Source organism: Pelobates fuscus, chromosome 13 (genome assembly GCF_036172605.1).
Source record: "Pelobates fuscus isolate aPelFus1 chromosome 13, aPelFus1.pri, whole genome shotgun sequence".
Taxonomy (NCBI): domain Eukaryota; kingdom Metazoa; phylum Chordata; class Amphibia; order Anura; family Pelobatidae; genus Pelobates; species Pelobates fuscus.
Genome location: NC_086329.1, coordinates 3,679,248 through 3,698,705, shown reverse-complemented (window position 1 = coordinate 3,698,705; position 19,458 = coordinate 3,679,248). Strand labels below are relative to the sequence as shown.

At 40.0% G+C, this 19,458-nt stretch overlaps 1 protein-coding gene across 1 annotated transcript in view; it reads right to left on the bottom strand.

Moving 5' to 3' along the window:
• RPAP1 (RNA polymerase II associated protein 1) overlaps positions 1–16,878 on the bottom strand; it is a 79,531-nt gene extending 62,653 nt beyond the window's left edge. Inside the window, exons 1-8 of the mRNA XM_063439956.1 lie at positions 16,809–16,878; positions 13,538–13,735; positions 12,552–12,700; positions 9,554–9,646; positions 8,610–8,778; positions 7,169–7,333; positions 6,571–6,750; positions 5,970–6,085 (exon numbers count right to left, since the gene is read on the bottom strand). Of these exons, the coding sequence (XP_063296026.1) occupies positions 5,970–6,085; positions 6,571–6,750; positions 7,169–7,333; positions 8,610–8,778; positions 9,554–9,646; positions 12,552–12,700; positions 13,538–13,715 (1,050 nt within the window). The 5' untranslated portion in view covers positions 13,716–13,735; positions 16,809–16,878. The remainder of the gene's footprint in view (positions 1–5,969; positions 6,086–6,570; positions 6,751–7,168; positions 7,334–8,609; positions 8,779–9,553; positions 9,647–12,551; positions 12,701–13,537; positions 13,736–16,808) is intronic.
• Between the last annotated feature and the right edge of the window lie 2,580 nt (positions 16,879–19,458).

Here is a 19,458-nt window from a genome sequence, read left to right as displayed (position 1 = left end):
CTTAACAATTAATCCAATTGATGATGTTTATTTGCTGATATTCTAATAATCAATGATGACGCAAAATGCCTCTTAAAAGGGCCTGCGCGCCCGCTTTTACTTCACTTGCCAATAAACTTTCTCGAAGTTATTTTAACCTGAACCTCGTGTGTCAGACTTAATTACTTCAGCGTATATACGCAATTTAATTTATTGATTTGGACAGGAACAGATAGACTTTGAACATTTTGGTTTACTTTCAAAAAGTACCATAACAACTGTTAGCGCTATATAAATAAAATATACATACACTGTATACCTACTGCACTTACTGTACCTCCCTCTACTGTAATGTAACCAGTAAAGTGCTGAGTACACCTGTTAGCGCTATATAAATATAATATACATACACTGTATACCTACTGCACTTACTGTACCTCCCTCTACTGTAATGTAACCAGTAAAGTGCTGAGTACACCTGTTAGTGCTATATAAATATAATATACATACACTGTATACCTACTGCACTTACTGTACCTCCCTCTACTGTAATGTAACCAGTAAAGTGCTGAGTGCACCTGTTAGCGCTATATAAATATAATATACATACACTGTATACCTACTGCACTTACTGTACCTCCCTCTACTGTAATGTAACCAGTAAAGTGCTGAGTACACCTGTTAGTGCTATATAAATATAATATACATACACTGTATACCTACTGCACTTACTGTACCTCCCTCTACTGTAATGTAACCTGTAACGTGCTGAGTACACCTGATAGCGCTATATAAATATAATAAACATACACTGTATACCTACTGCACTAACTGTACCTCCCTCTACTGTAATGTAACCTGTAAAGTGCTGAGTACACCTGTTAGCGCTATATAAATATAATATACATACACTGTATACCTACTGCACTTACTGTACCTCCCTCTACTGTAATGTAACCAGTAAAGTGCTGAGTGCACCTGTTAGCGCTATATAAATATAATATACATACACTGTATACCTACTGCACTTACTGTACCTCCCTCTACTGTAATGTAACCTGTAAAGTGCTGAGTACACCTGTTAGTGCTATATAAATATAATATACATACACTGTATACCTACTGCACTAACTGTACCTCCCTCTACTGTAATGTAACCTGTAAAGTGCTGAGTACACCTGTTAGCACTATATAAATATTATATACATACACTGTATACCTACTGCACTTACTGTACCTCCCTCTACTGTAATGTAACCAGTAAAGTGCTGAGTACACCTGTTAGTGCTATATAAATATAATATACATGCACTGTATACCTACTGCACTTACTGTACCTCCCTCTACTGTAATGTAACCTGTAAAGTGCTGAGTACACCTGTTAGCGCTATATAAATATAATATACATACACTGTATACCTACTGCACTTACTGTACCTCCCTCTACTGTAATGTAACCTGTAACGTGCTGAGTACACCTGTTAGCACTATATAAATATTATATACATACACTGTATACCTACTGCACTTACTGTACCTCCCTCTACTGTAATGTAATCTGTAAAGTGCTGAGTACACCTGTTAGCGCTATATAAATATAATATACATACACTGTATACCTACTGCACTTACTGTACCTCCCTCTACTGTAATGTAACCAGTAAAGTGCTGAGTGCACCTGTTAGCGCTATATAAATATAATATACATACACTGTATACCTACTGCACTTACTGTACCTCCCTCTACTGTAATGTAACCTGTAAAGTGCTGAGTACACCTGTTAGCACTATATAAATATTATATACATACACTGTATACCTACTGCACTTACTGTACCTCCCTCTACTGTAATGTAACCAGTAAAGTGCTGAGTACACCTGTTAGCGCTATATAAATACAATATACATACACTGTATACCTACTGCACTTACTGTACCTCCCTCTACTGTAATGTAACCTGTAAAGTGCTGAGTACACCTGTTAGCGCTATATAAATATAATATACATACACTGTATACCTACTGCACTTACTGTACCTCCCTCTACTGTAATGTAACCTGTAAAGTGCTGAGTACACCTGTTAGTGCTATATAAATATAATATACATACACTGTATACCTACTGCACTAACTGTACCTCCCTCTACTGTAATGTAACCTGTAAAGTGCTGAGTATACCTGTTAGCACTATATAAATATTATATACATACACTGTATACCTACTGCACTTACTGTACCTCCCTCTACTGTAATGTAATCTGTAAAGTGCTGAGTACACCTGTTAGCGCTATATAAATAAAATATACATACACTGTATACCTACTGCACTTACTGTACCTCCCTCTACTGTAATGTAATCTGTAAAGTGCTGAGTACACCTGTTAGCACTATATAAATATAATATACATACACTGTATACCTACTGCACTTACTGTACCTCCCTCTACTGTAATGTAACCTGTAAAGTGCTGAGTACACCGGTTAGCGCTATATAAATATAATATACATACACTGTATACCTACTGCACTTACTGTACCTCCCTCTACTGTAATGTAACCTGTAAAGCGCTGAGTGCACCTGTTAGCGCTATATAAATAAAATATACATACACTGTATACCTACTGCACTTACTGTACCTCCCTCTACTGTAATGTAACCTGTAAAGTGCTGAGTACACCTGTTAGCGCTATATAAATATAATATACATACACTGTATACCTACTGCACTTACTGTACCTCCCTCTACTGTAATGTAACCTGTAACGTGCTGAGTGCACCTGTTAGCGCTATATAAATATAATATACATACACTGTATACCTACTGCACTTACTGTACCTCCCTCTACTGTAATGTAACCTGTAAAGTGCTGAGTACACCTGTTAGCTCTATATAAATATAATATACATACACTGTATACCTACTGCACTTACTGTACCTCCCTCTACTGTAATGTAACCTGTAAAGTGCTGAGTACACCTGTTAGCGCTATATAAATAAAATATACATACACTGTATACCTACTGCACTTACTGTACCTCCCTCTACTGTAATGTAACCTGTAAAGTGCTGAGTGCACCTGTTAGCGCTATATAAATATATTATACATACACTGTATACCTACTGCACTTACTGTACCTCCCTCTACTGTAATGTAACCTGTAACATGCTGAGTACACCTGTTAGCGCTATATAAATATAATATACATACACTGTATACTGCACTTACTGATCCTCCCTCTACTGTAATGTAACCTGTAAAGTGCTGAGTACATCTGTTAGCGCTATATAAATATAATATACATACACTGTATACCTACTGCACTTACTGTACCTCCCTCTACTGTAATGTAAGCTGTAAAGTGCTGAGTACACCTGTTAGCGCTATATAAATATAATATACATACACTGTATACCTGCTGCACTTACTGTACCTCCCTCTACTGTAATGTAACCTGTAAAGTGCTGAGTACACCTGTTAGCGCTATATAAATAAAATATACATACACTGTATACCTACTGCACTTACTGTACCTCCCTCTACTGTAATGTAACCTGTAAAGTGCTGAGTGCACCTGTTAGCGCTATATAAATAAAATATACATACACTGTATACCTACTGCACTTACTGTACCTCCCTCTACTGTAATGTAACCTGTAAAGTGCTGAGTACACCTGTTAGGGCTATATAAATATAATATACATACACTGTATACCTACTGCACTTACTGTACCTCCCTCTACTGTAATGTAACCTGTAACGTGCTGAGTGCACCTGTTAGCGCTATATAAATATAATATACATACACTGTATACCTACTGCACTTACTGTACCTCCCTCTACTGTAATGTAACCTGTAAAGTGCTGAGTACACCTGTTAGCGCTATATAAATATAATATACATACACTGTATACTGCACTTACTGATCCTCCCTCTACTGTAATGTAACCTGTAAAGTGCTGAGTACATCTGTTAGCGCTATATAAATATAATATACATACACTGTATACCTACTGCACTAACTGTACCTCCCTCTACTGTAATGTAACCTGTAACATGCTGAGTACACCTGTTAGCGCTATATAAATATAATATACATACACTGTATACTGCACTTACTGATCCTCCCTCTACTGTAATGTAACCTGTAAAGTGCTGAGTACATCTGTTAGCGCTATATAAATATAATATACATACACTGTATACCTACTGCACTTACTGTACCTCCCTCTACTGTAATGTAAGCTGTAAAGTGCTGAGTACACCTGTTAGCGCTATATAAATATAATATACATACACTGTATACCTGCTGCACTTACTGTACCTCCCTCTACTGTAATGTAACCTGTAAAGTGCTGAGTACACCTGTTAGCGCTATATAAATAAAATATACATACACTGTATACCTACTGCACTTACTGTACCTCCCTCTACTGTAATGTAACCTGTAAAGTGCTGAGTGCACCTGTTAGCGCTATATAAATAAAATATACATACACTGTATACCTACTGCACTTACTGTACCTCCCTCTACTGTAATGTAACCTGTAAAGTGCTGAGTACACCTGTTAGCGCTATATAAATATAATATACATACACTGTATACCTACTGCACTTACTGTACCTCCCTCTACTGTAATGTAACCTGTAACGTGCTGAGTGCACCTGTTAGCGCTATATAAATATAATATACATACACTGTATACCTACTGCACTTACTGTACCTCCCTCTACTGTAATGTAACCTGTAAAGTGCTGAGTACACCTGTTAGCTCTATATAAATATAATATACATACACTGTATACCTACTGCACTTACTGTACCTCCCTCTACTGTAATGTAACCTGTAAAGTGCTGAGTACACCTGTTAGCGCTATATAAATAAAATATACATACACTGTATACCTACTGCACTTACTGTACCTCCCTCTACTGTAATGTAACCTGTAAAGTGCTGAGTGCACCTGTTAGCGCTATATAAATATATTATACATACACTGTATACCTACTGCACTTACTGTACCTCCCTCTACTGTAATGTAACCTGTAACATGCTGAGTACACCTGTTAGCGCTATATAAATATAATATACATACACTGTATACTGCACTTACTGTACCTCCCTCTACTGTAATGTAAGCTGTAAAGTGCTGAGTACACCTGTTAGCGCTATATAAATATAATATACATACACTGTATACCTACTGCACTTACTGTACCTCCCTCTACTGTAATGTAACCTGTAAAGTGCTGAGTACACCTGTTAGCTCTATATAAATATAATATACATACACTGTATACCTACTGCACTTACTGTACCTCCCACTACTGTAATGTAACCTGTAAAGCGCTGAGTACACCTGTTAGCGCTATATAAATAAAATATACATACACTGTATACCTACTGCACTTACTGTACCTCCCTCTACTGTAATGTAACCTGTAAAGTGCTGAGTACACCTGTTAGCGCTATATAAATATAATATACATACACTGTATACCTACTGCACTTACTGTATCTCCCTCTACTGTAATGTAACCTGTAAAGTGCTGAGTACACCTGTTAGCGCTATATAAATATAATATACATACACTGTATACCTACTGCACTTACTGTACCTCCCTCTACTGTAATGTAACCTGTAAAGTGCTGAGTACACCTGTTAGCGCTATATAAATATAATATACATACACTGTATACCTACTGCACTTACTGTACCTCCCTCTACTGTAATGTAACCTGTAAAGTGCTGAGTACACCTGTTAGCGCTATATAAATATAATATACATACACTGTATACCTACTGCACTTACTGTACCTCCCTCTACTGTAATGTAACCTGTAAAGTGCTGAGTACACCTGTTAGCGCTATATAAATATAATATACATACACTGTATACCTACTGCACTTACTGTACCTCCCACTACTGTAATGTAATTGATAATTTCACTAACCTAGCATCACCTATAGCTGCCGTAACACAGACCTTTTTGGTTTTCTTTTGTCTTAGTTGCGAGAGATCCTTCATCCATTCAAGTTTTTCAAACTCCACAGAATCCATATGAACCCACTCCTTCTGAGGCTTCACAGGGAGGTCACCCACTAAGAAAGAAACAGAGAATTAAATTGAGAATCCAGCGAGGAATTACAGCAATGAGAGGCTCTGTGATGTCCAGGGTGGATTTTCGAGCCTTTCAATGCAGCCCTGAAACGTCACAGTTCTAGATATTTGTAATATTATTTTCACTCTGTGTAAAGGATCACGAGTGGAGTGGACCCAGTTACTGTTACTCTGCCCAGTACATCGGCAAGAAAACAGGAGAAAATAGAAGTATTAAAGAGCAGCCCTGCAAAGCACTTAGCGGCCGTGGTTATTTCTTAAAAAGTCCCATCCCCTCTTTCACTGTTAAACTGTATCTCTGATGGCTGTGAGTTGCGGCCAGGAGGAAGATGTTTAAGACACTCACTCTCAATGATGTCTCTACCTAATCCCCGACTTGTGTCATTGATTCTAGGCACAGATACGGTTAATGAATCTCCCTCCACATAACGTGACACCCTCTATTGCTGGGCTGAGTAACAATTACCTGACATCGGGATTTGTCTTTCTTCCTCCTGTGTTGGGACTCGCTCAGTTGTTGTTTCTGATGGAGATTGTGGTTTATTAACGACCGTGCAAGGCTCCTCTGACGTGTGGCTGGCACGGGACTCCGATTGTGCTGCGTTACCCTCTTTTTTCGAGTTAAGGAAAGCAATCAACTTGGGGTCTTAAAGATCCAGAAGAAGAAAATGAATTAAGAAGTAAAAAAAAAAACGTGTACACATATTATGGGCAGGTATCAAGGCTTGGCCGGCTCCCGTGTACTTAATACAGATCTATTCTCTGACTCCCAAATCCTGCAAATATTGGTCATCCATTGTGCTTTCTGACGATTACATTCAAAATTTCTGTCGCCATTTCTCAAATGCAAATAGAACTCTGCTGTGCTTGCAGTGTTCTGGGAAGATATATCATGACAACATTCTGACCGGGCACAGATTTTACAAAATCTGTTTGTTTTCAATATTCAGCCTAATATGAACCCTGGGAGCCCCCAGAAAAATGCAAGCATTCTCATTAGATTCTTCGAGTTAAAGACATTGTAAATATAAACAAAATAATTGGGAAGAAACTGATGACTTTACCAAGTTGTGAAATAAGCTTCTCTCGTTCCTGTTTTATATCCTCTTCAGACAAAGCTTTTAATCTCTCGACATTCTCACGATGAATGCTCTGAGCTTCTGTCTCACCTGCCGAGCTTCGAAGACCTTCTCCTGTTATCAGACGAGGCTTACCCACATTTAATTCACCTGCAAGATTAGAACATTTAATCTTAATTAAACGCATTTCACACTAAAAACTGATAATCACATATAGTGACACAATGAGTTACCAGAATATCAGGGCCTCAAACAATAGATGGAGGGGCGATCTCTACAGAAATGGATAATTCCTTCAAGGAAAGACCAATGCTCATCACCTCCTACAAAGTAAATGCTTCCAGTGGTTCGTCATGCATTGAACGAAAGTAAAACAGGAATTCTATTCTCAATGCAGTCACTGTCCGTCAAGCCTATGGGCATGCTCATGACCTCTTGGATAACCTGCAAGAAACGCCTCTAGAGGGGTTCATTTCATTTCCATAGCACGCTCTGGTAGTGCCTATATAGCCAGACATCAAATCCAAATTAAAACATAAAACTATTAAGAATTAAATTTTAAAAAGGCAGTTCCGATGCTACCATTTGAATTAGCTTCAGAAATCAACGATGTGACAGTTTGGCAGAATTCCATTTATTATATAAGACTGGATTTAAAAAAAAGCACAAAACAATCATTCGTCTTTTATATAGAATCTGAGGTCAAACACATCGAAAGCTTTCTCCTGTAGTAATAAAACCTGACGCATCAGGAAAACGAGTTAATTCTGATAACTAATAGATAGTTATGGAGTGCTCATCTTCCCCCTGAAATTCAGAGCAGTTTCTATATTTTAATTTACACTGTAAACATGGCTGACCTGGCATAGCAAAGGCATACCATGCAAATCTGTTTAACCCGCCTGTCAAATGTGTGCCTGGTCTGAGCACAGCAATGCTTAGCGCCATTAAACAATTCCCCCCAGTAAGCACTGGGTTAGTATTTACTCTCTAATCCTCCTTATACTTATCTTACATGGCACAGCCCGTGCTGCCATACAGGTGTCACGTCACGATAATCACAGTAATGACCATAAATAGGTTTTACAAGGAGAGTTTCACTTTAAAAAACAGTTTTTAATTTAATGAGACGGCGTCCTCTACAGACTCAGAAGGTAACACTGCGCTGACAAAGGACTTCTTATCCATTGTGTAACCTTTACCACATACATTAGCAAACAAATAACCACGGGGGAAACAAAGTACAATGACATTAAGGATCATGTTTCTTTAATGCAGTTTGAAGAGTCTGTGGTTGGGTGTCACACATACTAGAAGTCTTGGTTTGTTCTGCTTTCCTTTACCAGCCGTGGTTACTCTATACACGTTAACCATTTCTGACGTCAATGACCATTAATGACGCACTCTGCCGTCAGCCATTTCCTACCTGCGGGTGGACGATTCCGTGCATTGTTCGCCGACGAGGTATTTGCAGGACACGGGAAAGATGTGTTTAAAGGACCTGCTTCACTGAGCGGATATTTTTCTGCTTCTGCTGCCTTCTTCATAGCCATTTTTTGAGCAAAGATGCTCATTTTCCCAGGTTTTGGCATATCCTGAAACATATGGTAAAAAAAAGGTTTTTTTTCCCTCAAAGTAATTGTCAGTGAAAGTGTCTCTGCCATCAGAAAAATCTCACCACATCGTTATATAAGCTGCCAATACTCTGTGAAATACATTGTTTCTCCCTAAGTTACTACAAATCCATCTGGATCGATAACTTTAAATAAATAATTAGTGGGTTGATTAATATTCATTCGTCTTACTTCCATAAATCCCACTCTGAATCTATTACCCCACATGCATCTCGTACTGTAATTAGAATCCATTCAGCTATTGATATATTGTTATTGCTGATTTGAACCGCCTCTTCTGAGACAGACTACGATAATAGCAATCTACTCCCACCCCGGGTAACAAGGTCACAGGACCCCTGCCTGATATTTGTAGAACACAATCATTTACTAAAGGTGAGTTGGAAAACAGAAAACATTCAATATTTTACGAGTTACGTCAGAATGTCAGGGTTCAGTCTGAGCATACAATGTAAATTAGTTTGACCCCGTCCTGTACAGTACTTGGTAAGTAGATGCCTATGTGCGACAGAGAGCATTATGGGAAGCTTTTGGATTCAGAGAATGAAGGACCAGAACAGTGACAGCTCCTCTTTTATGGATTTCACTGTATAAACTTTGCATGAATTCCACTTACTGTCGGGCAGATAAAATGAAGAAACAGCCCTAGTGCATTGTGTTACCATTTCCCACGCCAAGCCTCATTTAAGAGAGCAACCAGAACAATTAACAAACAAAACAGCGATTACTGTCTCACCTCACCGGGAATCTCCGACCTGTGAAAAACCCGTGGAAAGGCTTCTCCCGTGGGCATGGGGGCCGTGATGGTGGCGTGACTGGTATCCCTCTCCTGGAATGAGAAGATCAGAAAGAAGGGTCAAACAGCCCGAGTCTCAGCAATAAAAATAATGTAATTAATAAAAAAAGAGATGTTCAGAGTCATTTCAGTTCTTTGTCCTAGTTATATTTTCTAAGTCACAGATGGGAAAACGTGGCTAGCCAGCTATTAAACTACATCTCCTATAATCCACGATCGTAGAATTTCCTGACAGCGTGCCTTCGTGACAGATGTCAGCCACTATATGAGAGCCTAGCCACGTGCCATGAAAGAGTTAACTTAGACTTTTTTTACGTTATAGATTTTTGTTTCTATAAATGACGCTGCATAAACTCCGGTTTTTTTTTTACACATATGATTAGCCACAACAAAACCACCTGCCTAATATAATGTAGGTCCCCTCGTGCTGCCAATACAGCTCTGATGCAGCAAGACATGGACTCCAAGACCTCTGAACGTGTCATGAGCTATCTGGCACCAAGACATTGGCAGCAGATCCTTTAAGTCCTGCAAGATGAGAGGAAGGGCCTCCATAGATTAGATTTGTTGTTCCAGCAATGATTGTTCACTAACTGCTTAATATATCGCACCCCTTAACAGGAGACATTGTAACGATATAATCAATGTTATTTACCTATCATTGGTTTTAATCCCTAAAGGACGGTGGGCGTGCTATGTACTTACCCGGTCACCGACGATCGTGGTGGGGGGACTCACCTGGCATCCCCGCATTACCTGAGACGACTGCTCACGGTAATACTACCTCAGACTATGTGAAACACTATGCATCAGCCCTACGCGTTTCGTTCAAACGTCCTTGAACTTCCTCAGGGGCATAAAAAGTCCTTCTGTGTGCAGGCATAGTGTTTTAGAGTTTTTATTGTTTTTTATTGTTTGCTGACATAGTTTTTTATGTTCTGGTTCTATTGATCCTGTGATTCATCCCGTGATCCTGAGACCGGCTTATTTTATATGCCTGCTTGCCACTTCAATATTGTAAGTGTGCCTTATCATTAAAGTGTTTATTTTATCAAGATACTCTGCACTATTATGCCTTTTTGTTTCCTTCTATGTATACCATGACGTTTCATCTATCCTGAGGTATCCACCGTCTAATGATATGCCTACAATCAATTTTGGTTTGTGAGTGTGAATAACTATTTACATTTCCACTCCCCCTTTTTCATTATAACAGTATCACGCTATGTTTTTTTCCTGTTATTATTGTATTGTAGATTTATCTTTTTCATATCGTTTTGAGGACCTGGAGGAGTCCTTATCTACAATACATATAGTTCAAGGGTAATTGTTTAGATTTCTATCCATGACCCACTAAGAGTGTGTTTTATCCACTAGTGGGTGTATCTGTACCTTGCACATTTGGTTACCTCAGACTTTGGCAAGAAAGATAACCCTTGATGGGGCAGACCGCCTTCCAAATTCCCCTAAAGCGCCTCCTAACGTAACGAGGGATGTAGTGGTTCGCTGTTCCTCATTCCATGACAAGGGACATATCATGACAAGACCCCTTACTCATTCGAGAACTCTCACCTCACATTCTGTCCTGACCTCACTAGGTCCACGCTCCAGTGGCACAGATCCCTCAAGCCAGTGACAAACCAGCTGAAAGAATCTGGAGTGTCCTATAACTCTGGTTCTCCAAGGTCCCTCGTGGTGACCCAACAAGGGACTGTCCATCGGCTCTCCAACATCACCAAGGCCCCCGCTTTCTTACAAGCTTTGGGTCTGCCAGCCCTGCCTCCAGAGGCGACACACACAACCCCAACCTGGGATCCAAGCCAAGTGGTTCTCTTTGTCCCGTGAGGTCAAACAGGGGACCGGTCACCTGACTCTTGAGACCCTGAAAATGTCTTTATTATCTTCATTGTTATGATTTGTTTTATGTTTAACACTATTCAGTATTTTTTTTTCTTGCCACAACGTAGATTGTCATCTTTATAAGTGAGTCACCCAAGTCGGGGCAACTCCCCTTAACCGCTCTAAGGAGCACAGTTTCAGCCCTCTTTGGGCATAACATAAGCTGAGCTACATTCTTCATCCTCGAGTTTAAATTATCCAGCATGACACTGCACAGGAATGCACATATTGGCCTGTACACTCAAAGAATCCTGAACCACATGCAGACACTTACCTGTGACGGAAAATCTAGGGAGCAAACTAATTGTGTATTTCAACTGTAAATGTTTAAATTTATTTAAAAAAATCATTCCTCATGCTCTCACTATGTGGATCATGACATCATTCTTGTACATGCACGTTTCCTTTACCCAACATCTGCCTGTGTCGTATTTACATGTGGAACGGAAAAATAATTTTAAAAAAAATTGAAAAACATTTTTGTGACTTTTCACTATCACTATAAATGAAATGATGCCTTTGTTACAAAATGTTTAGATTAAAGACACACAAACTAAACATCGTAAAACTGTGAGCACTTTATAAAGAACATGTCTCCCGGGGCAATGTTCTAATAGAAGATCCGATACCATGGAAACCAATGGACTGTTCCAGCATATCGCTCTTTAAACAGAAATCCCTATAAATGGAGCAATCTGCACGGAAATGTTATTGGTTTCCATGGTGACCGCTCTATTTTTATATATATATAGACTGTATTTCAGGGCTAACTCCCTAAAGTAAGAATTCTCAAAATTAGCGGAAAAATTGTCGACCTGGACGAATTGTCTTAGTCGGCTGTGCTTCCCGTTTTGGGTTCTCTGGCCTTCAAATGGAAATCCACTTTGAATTCTCACATTAGTAAATAAACCTGTTGGTCTTAAACAGCTGATTGATTTGGCATTTTTTGAGAGAATCGTTTCAGATAGTCCCTTAAGCCAGCGATTTACTCCGACGGTTTGGCCAGCGCTGCTTTACATGAGCCAGAATGGAGACTTACAATGATTTTAGAAAAGATAGCTGTAATATGGGCATCGTGTGTTTCCAAAACGTCCTCCGCATCTTCATCCGCAAAATGAACACGCCGCTCAGCAAACTTGGATTTCTTGGTCGGGCCAGGGGTCAAAATGGGGGGTAAATCGGGAAATTCTGGAAAGGGGGGAAAAAAATGCCATCATAAAATGTAAGAAATGTCTCCATCCATCTCTGTTTCGTATCAACCCCATTACATTACATTCTGAATTCCTCTCCATCCCTTTTAATGTCAGGTATATCACAGCTAGCTGTTTCTGCCTTGTCTTACTTGCTAAGAAAATCGGGCTGGAAGTAAAATAATTGACGGATTTGTGCTGTCACAACGTTTGCCAACTAATCTGTATATAGACCTAGTTCAGGTATAGTAGCAGAGTATGAGATCCCTGGATTAAAGGGGCAATCTCCAGCCAGTCAACAGCGCCACAGACCATGTTGGCGCTTTATAAATAATACTCCGAGCACCATAACCTTGTGTTATAAATGTTAACCCAGATATCATTGCTTGATTTATTTTTGCCCTACATGTCCCATTTATTGGTGAGTGAATTATTCCCCTATTATTATTTGAAAGTTTTACACTGTTCACTAGAACGGCGGTTTTTCTCCTATATCCCTATATTTATACATTTGCTGGGATACAGGGCAAAAAAAAAAAGTATTGAGAACATTATTCCTATATCACAGTGCTACGTGTGTTTTCATCATTCATTCTATTATTCACAAGGGTGCTGGTAACATTTACAAACGGACGTGATTTCACATATAGTTTATTTTGTATTATTTTTTATATTTCTGCAAATCTATACAATTGTTCTCCATCCTACTAATTCAATGTACAGATGAAATAATCACTTAGATAATCAGACCGTGTCGTGTTATGTGTCCGTGTTAAAACCTCCTCTAACATTTAATAAATAAGAGGTGTAATATATAAGGGGAATCAGAAATTACCTTGAAGTGTCACAATATCTCTCCCCTCCGCGGCCTCGCCATTGCCCTCCGCAGATCCTTTCCGCTTATCCGCTTTTCGCACAACCTTGGCAGCCGCGGTTGCTCCAGCAGCGAGGAACTGGTTCTGGAAGTTAATGAGATCCTCTTCTGACTCCCCAGGCTTGGGTCGTGACAGCATATTAATACTATTCGGGAAATCTGTGAAAAGATACGACGTCATAGGGTGATTTGTAAAATGAGAAGATAACGGGCGCAGAGGTGTTTAAAGGTGAATAAATCACATTTTAAAGAACTATCACTCCTGGGACTTTTTTATGGTTACTCCTTATTTATAAGAAATATGTATTTGTGGGGTGTAAAATTAACAGTCATTCACTAAAGTGGGAATATAAAGTGAATTTAAAATTAGCAGGTTCAGTTCTCTCACTGATATCTCACTGTATGTTTAACCCCTGAGTGCCCAGGATCTCTCTCACTGTATGTTTAACCCCTGAGTGCCCAGGATCTATCACTGTATGTTTAACCCCTGAGTGCCCAGGATCTATCACTGTATGTTTAACCCCTGAGTGCCCAGGATCTCTCTCACTGTATGTTTAACCCCAGAGTGCCCAGGATCTCTCTCACTGTATGTTTAACCCCAGAGTGCCCAGGATCTCTCTCACTGTATGTTTAACCCCTGAGTGCCCAGGATCTATCACTGTATGTTTAACCCCTGAGTGCCCAGGATCTATCACTGTATGTTTAACCCCAGAGTGCCCAGGATCTCTCTCACTGTATGTTTAACCCCTGAGAGCCCAGGATCTATCACTGTATGTTTAAACCCTGAGTGCCCAGGATCTCTCTCACTGTATGTTTAACCCCTGAGTGTCCAGGATCTATCACTGTATGTTTAACCCCTGAGTGCCCAGGATGTCTCTCACTGTATGTTTAACCCCTGAGTGCCCAGGATCTCTCTCACTGTATGTTTAACCCCAGAGTGCCCAGGATCTCTCACGCTATGTTTAACCCCTGAGTGCCCAGGATCTATCACTGTATGTTTAACCCCTGAGTGCCCAGGATCTATCACTGTATGTTTAACCCCTGAGTGCCCAGGATCTATCACTGTATGTTTAACCCCTGAGTGCCCAGGATGTCTCTCACTGTATGTTTAACCCCTTAGTGCCCAGGATCTCTCTCACTGTATGTTTAACCCCAGAGTGCCCAGGATGTCTCTCACTGTATGTTTAACCCCTGAGTGTCCAGGATCTATCACTGTATGTTTAACCCCTGAGAGCCCAGGATGTGTCACTGTATGTTTAACCCCTGAGAGCCCAGGATCTATCACTGTATGTTTAACCCCTGAGTGCCCAGGATCTCTCTCACTGTATGTTTAACCCCTGAGAGCCCAGGATGTCTCTCACTGTATGTTTAACCCCTGAGTGTCCAGGATCTATCACTGTATGTTTAACCCCTGAGTGCCCAGGATCTCTCTCACTGTATGTTTAACCCCTGAGTGTCCAGGATCTATCACTGTATGTTTAACCCCTGAGTGCCCAGGATGTCTCTCACTGTATGTTTAACTCCTGAGAGTCCAGGATGTGTCACTGTATGTTTAACCCCTGCGTGCCCAGTATGTCTCACTGTATGTTTAACCCCTGAGAGCCCAGGATGTCTCACTGTATGTTTAACCCCTGAGTGCCCAGGATATCTCTCACTGTATGTTTAACCCCTGAGTGCCCAGGATGTCTCTCACTGGATGTTTAACCCCTGAGTGCCCAGGATCTCTCTCACTGTATGTTTAACCCCTGAGTGCCCAGGATGTCTCTCACTGTATGTTTAACTCCTGAGAGTCCAGGATGTGTCACTGTATGTTTAACCCCTGCGTGCCCAGTATGTCTCACTGTATGTTTAACCCCTGAGAGCCCAGGATGTCTCACTGTATGTTTAACCCCTGAGTGCCCAGGATATCTCTCACTGTATGTTTAACCCCTGAGTGCCCAGGATGTCTCTCACTGGATGTTTAACCCCTGAGTGCCCAGGATCTCTCTCACTGTATGTTTAACCCCTGAGTGCCCAGGATCTCTCTCACTGTATGTTTAACTCCTGAGAGTCCAGGATGTGTCACTGTATGTTTAACCCCTGCGTGCCCAGTATGTCTCACTGTATGTTTAACCCCTGAGAGCCCAGGATGTCTCACTGTATGTTTAACCCCTGAGTGCCCAGGATGTCTCTCACTGTATGTTTAACCCCTGAGTGCCCAGGATGTCTCTCACTGGATGTTTAACCCCTGAGAGCCCAGGATCTCTCTCACTGTATGTTTAACCCCTGAGTGCCCAGGATCTGTCTCACTGGATGTTTAACCCCTGAGAGCCCAGGATCTCAAACACTGTATGTTTAACCCCTGAGTGCCCAGGATCTCTCACTGTATGTTTAACCCCTGAGTGCCCAGGATCTCTCACTGTATGTTTAACCCCTGAGTGCCCAGGATGTCTCTCACTGTATGTTTAACCCCTGAGTGCCCAGGATCTCTCTCACTGTATGTTTAACCCCTGAGAGCCCAGGATCTCTCTCACTGTATGTTTAACCCCTGAGTGCCCAGGATCTCTCTCACTGTATGTTTAACTCCTGAGAGTCCAGTATGTCTCACTGTATGTTTAACCCCTGAGAGCCCAGGATGTCTCACTGTATGTTTAACCCCTGAGTGCCCAGGATGTCTCTCACTGTATGTTTAACCCCTGAGTGCCCAGGATGTCTCTCACTGGATGTTTAACCCCTGAGAGCCCAGGATCTCTCTCACTGTATGTTTAACCCCTGAGTGCCCAGGATCTGTCTCACTGGATGTTTAACCCCTGAGAGCCCAGGATCTCAAACACTGTATGTTTAACCCCTGAGTGCCCAGGATCTCTCACTGTATGTTTAACCCCTGAGTGCCCAGGATCTCTCACTGTATGTTTAACCCCTGAGTGCCCAGGATCTCTCTCACTGTATGTTTAACCCCTGAGTGCCCAGGATCTATCACTGTATGTTTAACCCCTGAGTGCCCAGGATCTCTCTCACTGTATGTTTAACCCCTGAGTGCCCAGGATCTCTCTCACTGTATGTTTAACCCCTGAGTGCCCAGGATGTCTCTCACTGTATGTTTAACCCCTGAGTGCCCAGGATCTGTCTCACTGTATGTTTAACCCCTGAGAGCCCAGGATCTCTCTCACTGTATGTTTAACCCCTGAGAGCCCAGGATCTCTCACTGTATGTTTAACCCCTTAGAGCCCAGGATCTGTCACTATACCCTCACCTGCTCCTCCACCTTATACTGCTGTCCACATGGAGCTCACTTCCGGCAGACCCCACTCCAAGACGTCACTTCCTCCCTTTGGAACGCAAACCCTCGGTGGAACGCAAATCGTGCAGCAGGCTTCCTGATGACGTCACGGGCGCGCCATGTACCAGCTGTCTTAGTAAATAAGCGGTAACTCCAGTCCAGCGAGAGCCTCACCTTATACACAGAGCCAGTGTGACCTGTGCAGCAATACACAGCATCATATCATATTATAATTTATCACTATTACTATACAGTCTGATATTATTATTTATTATTACTATTCAGTCGGATAATATTAATAATATGTATTATTACTATACTGTCTGGTACAGCGCTATATAAATAATAAAATAATAATAATAGGTTTATTGTAATTGTATTATTGTAACGGATCCCCTATACTCCGGCTGAGTGTATCCGTGAAGAATCTCCCGAAATCCAAGCATAGAAGAAGTATACCATCATACATGCATTAACACCACACATTCATTGATACATGTATACTGTCATACATGCATTAACACCACACATTCATTGATACATGTATACTGTCATACATGCATTAACACCACACATTCATTGATACATGTATACTGTCATACATGCATTAACACCACACATTCATTGATACATGTATACTGTCATACATGCATTAACACCACACATTCATTGATACATGTATACCGTCATACATGCATTAACACCACACATTCATTGATACATGTATACTGTCATACATGCATTAACACCACACATTCATTGATACATGTATACTGTCATACATGCATTAACACCACACATTCATTGATACATGTATACCGTCATACATGCATTAACACCACACATTCATTGATACATGTATACCGTCATACATGCATTAACACCACACATTCATTGATACATGTATACTGTCATACATGCATTAACACCACACATTCCTTGATACATGTATACCGTCATACATGCATTAACACCACACATTCATTGATACATGTATACTGTCATACATTCATTAACACCACACATTCATTGATACATGTATACCGTCATACATTCATTAACACCACACATTCATTGATACATGTATACCGTCATACATTCATTAACACCACACATTCATTGATACATGTATACCGTCATACATGCATTAACACCACACATTCATTGATACATGTATACTGTCATACATTCATTAACACCACACATTCATTGATACATGTATACCGTCATACATGCATTAACACCACACATTCATTGATACATGTATACCGTCATACATGCATTAACACCACACATTCATTGATACATGTATACTGTCATACATTCATTAATACCACACATTCATTGATACATGTATACCTACATACATGCATTAACACCACACATTCATTGATACATGTATACCGTCATACATTCATTAACACCACACATTCATTGATACATGTATACCGTCATACATGCATTAACACCACACATTCATTGATACATGTTTACCTACATACATGCATTAACACCACACATTCATTGATACATGTATACCGTCATACATGCATTAACACCACACATTCATTGATACATGTATACTGTCATACATTCATTAACACCACACATTCATTGATACATGTATACCGTCATACATGCATTAACACCACACATTCATTGATACATGTATACCGTCATACATGCATTAACACCACACATTCATTGATACATGTATACTGTCATACATTCATTAATACCACACATTCATTGATACATGTATACCTACATACATGCATTAACACCACACATTCATTGATACATGTATACCGTCATACATTCATTAACACCACACATTCATTGATACATGTATACCGTCATACATGCATTAACACCACACATTCATTGATACATGTTTACCTACATACATGCATTAACACCACACATTCATTGATACATGTATACCGTCATACATGCATTAACACCACACATTCATTGATACATGTATACCGTCATACATGCATTAACACCACACATTCATTGATACATGTATACTGTCATACATTCATTAACACCACACATTCATTGATACATGTATACCGTCATACATGCATTAACACCACACATTCATTGATACATGTATACTGTCATACATTCATTAATACCACACATTCATTGATACATGTATACCTACATACATGCATTAACACCACACATTCATTGATACATGTATACCGTCATACATTCATTAACACCACACATTCATTGATACATGTATACCGTCATACATGCATTAACACCACACATTCATTGATACATGTTTACCTACATACATGCATTAACACCACACATTCATTGATACATGTATACCGTCATACATGCATTAACACCACACATTCATTGATACATGTATACCGTCATACATGCATTAACACCACACATTCATTGATACATGTATACTGTCATACATTCATTAACACCACACATTCATTGATACATGTATACCGTCATACATGCATTAACACCACACATTCATTGATACATGTATACTGTCATACATTCATTAATACCACACATTCATTGATACATGTATACCTACATACATGCATTAACACCACACATTCATTGATACATGTATACCGTC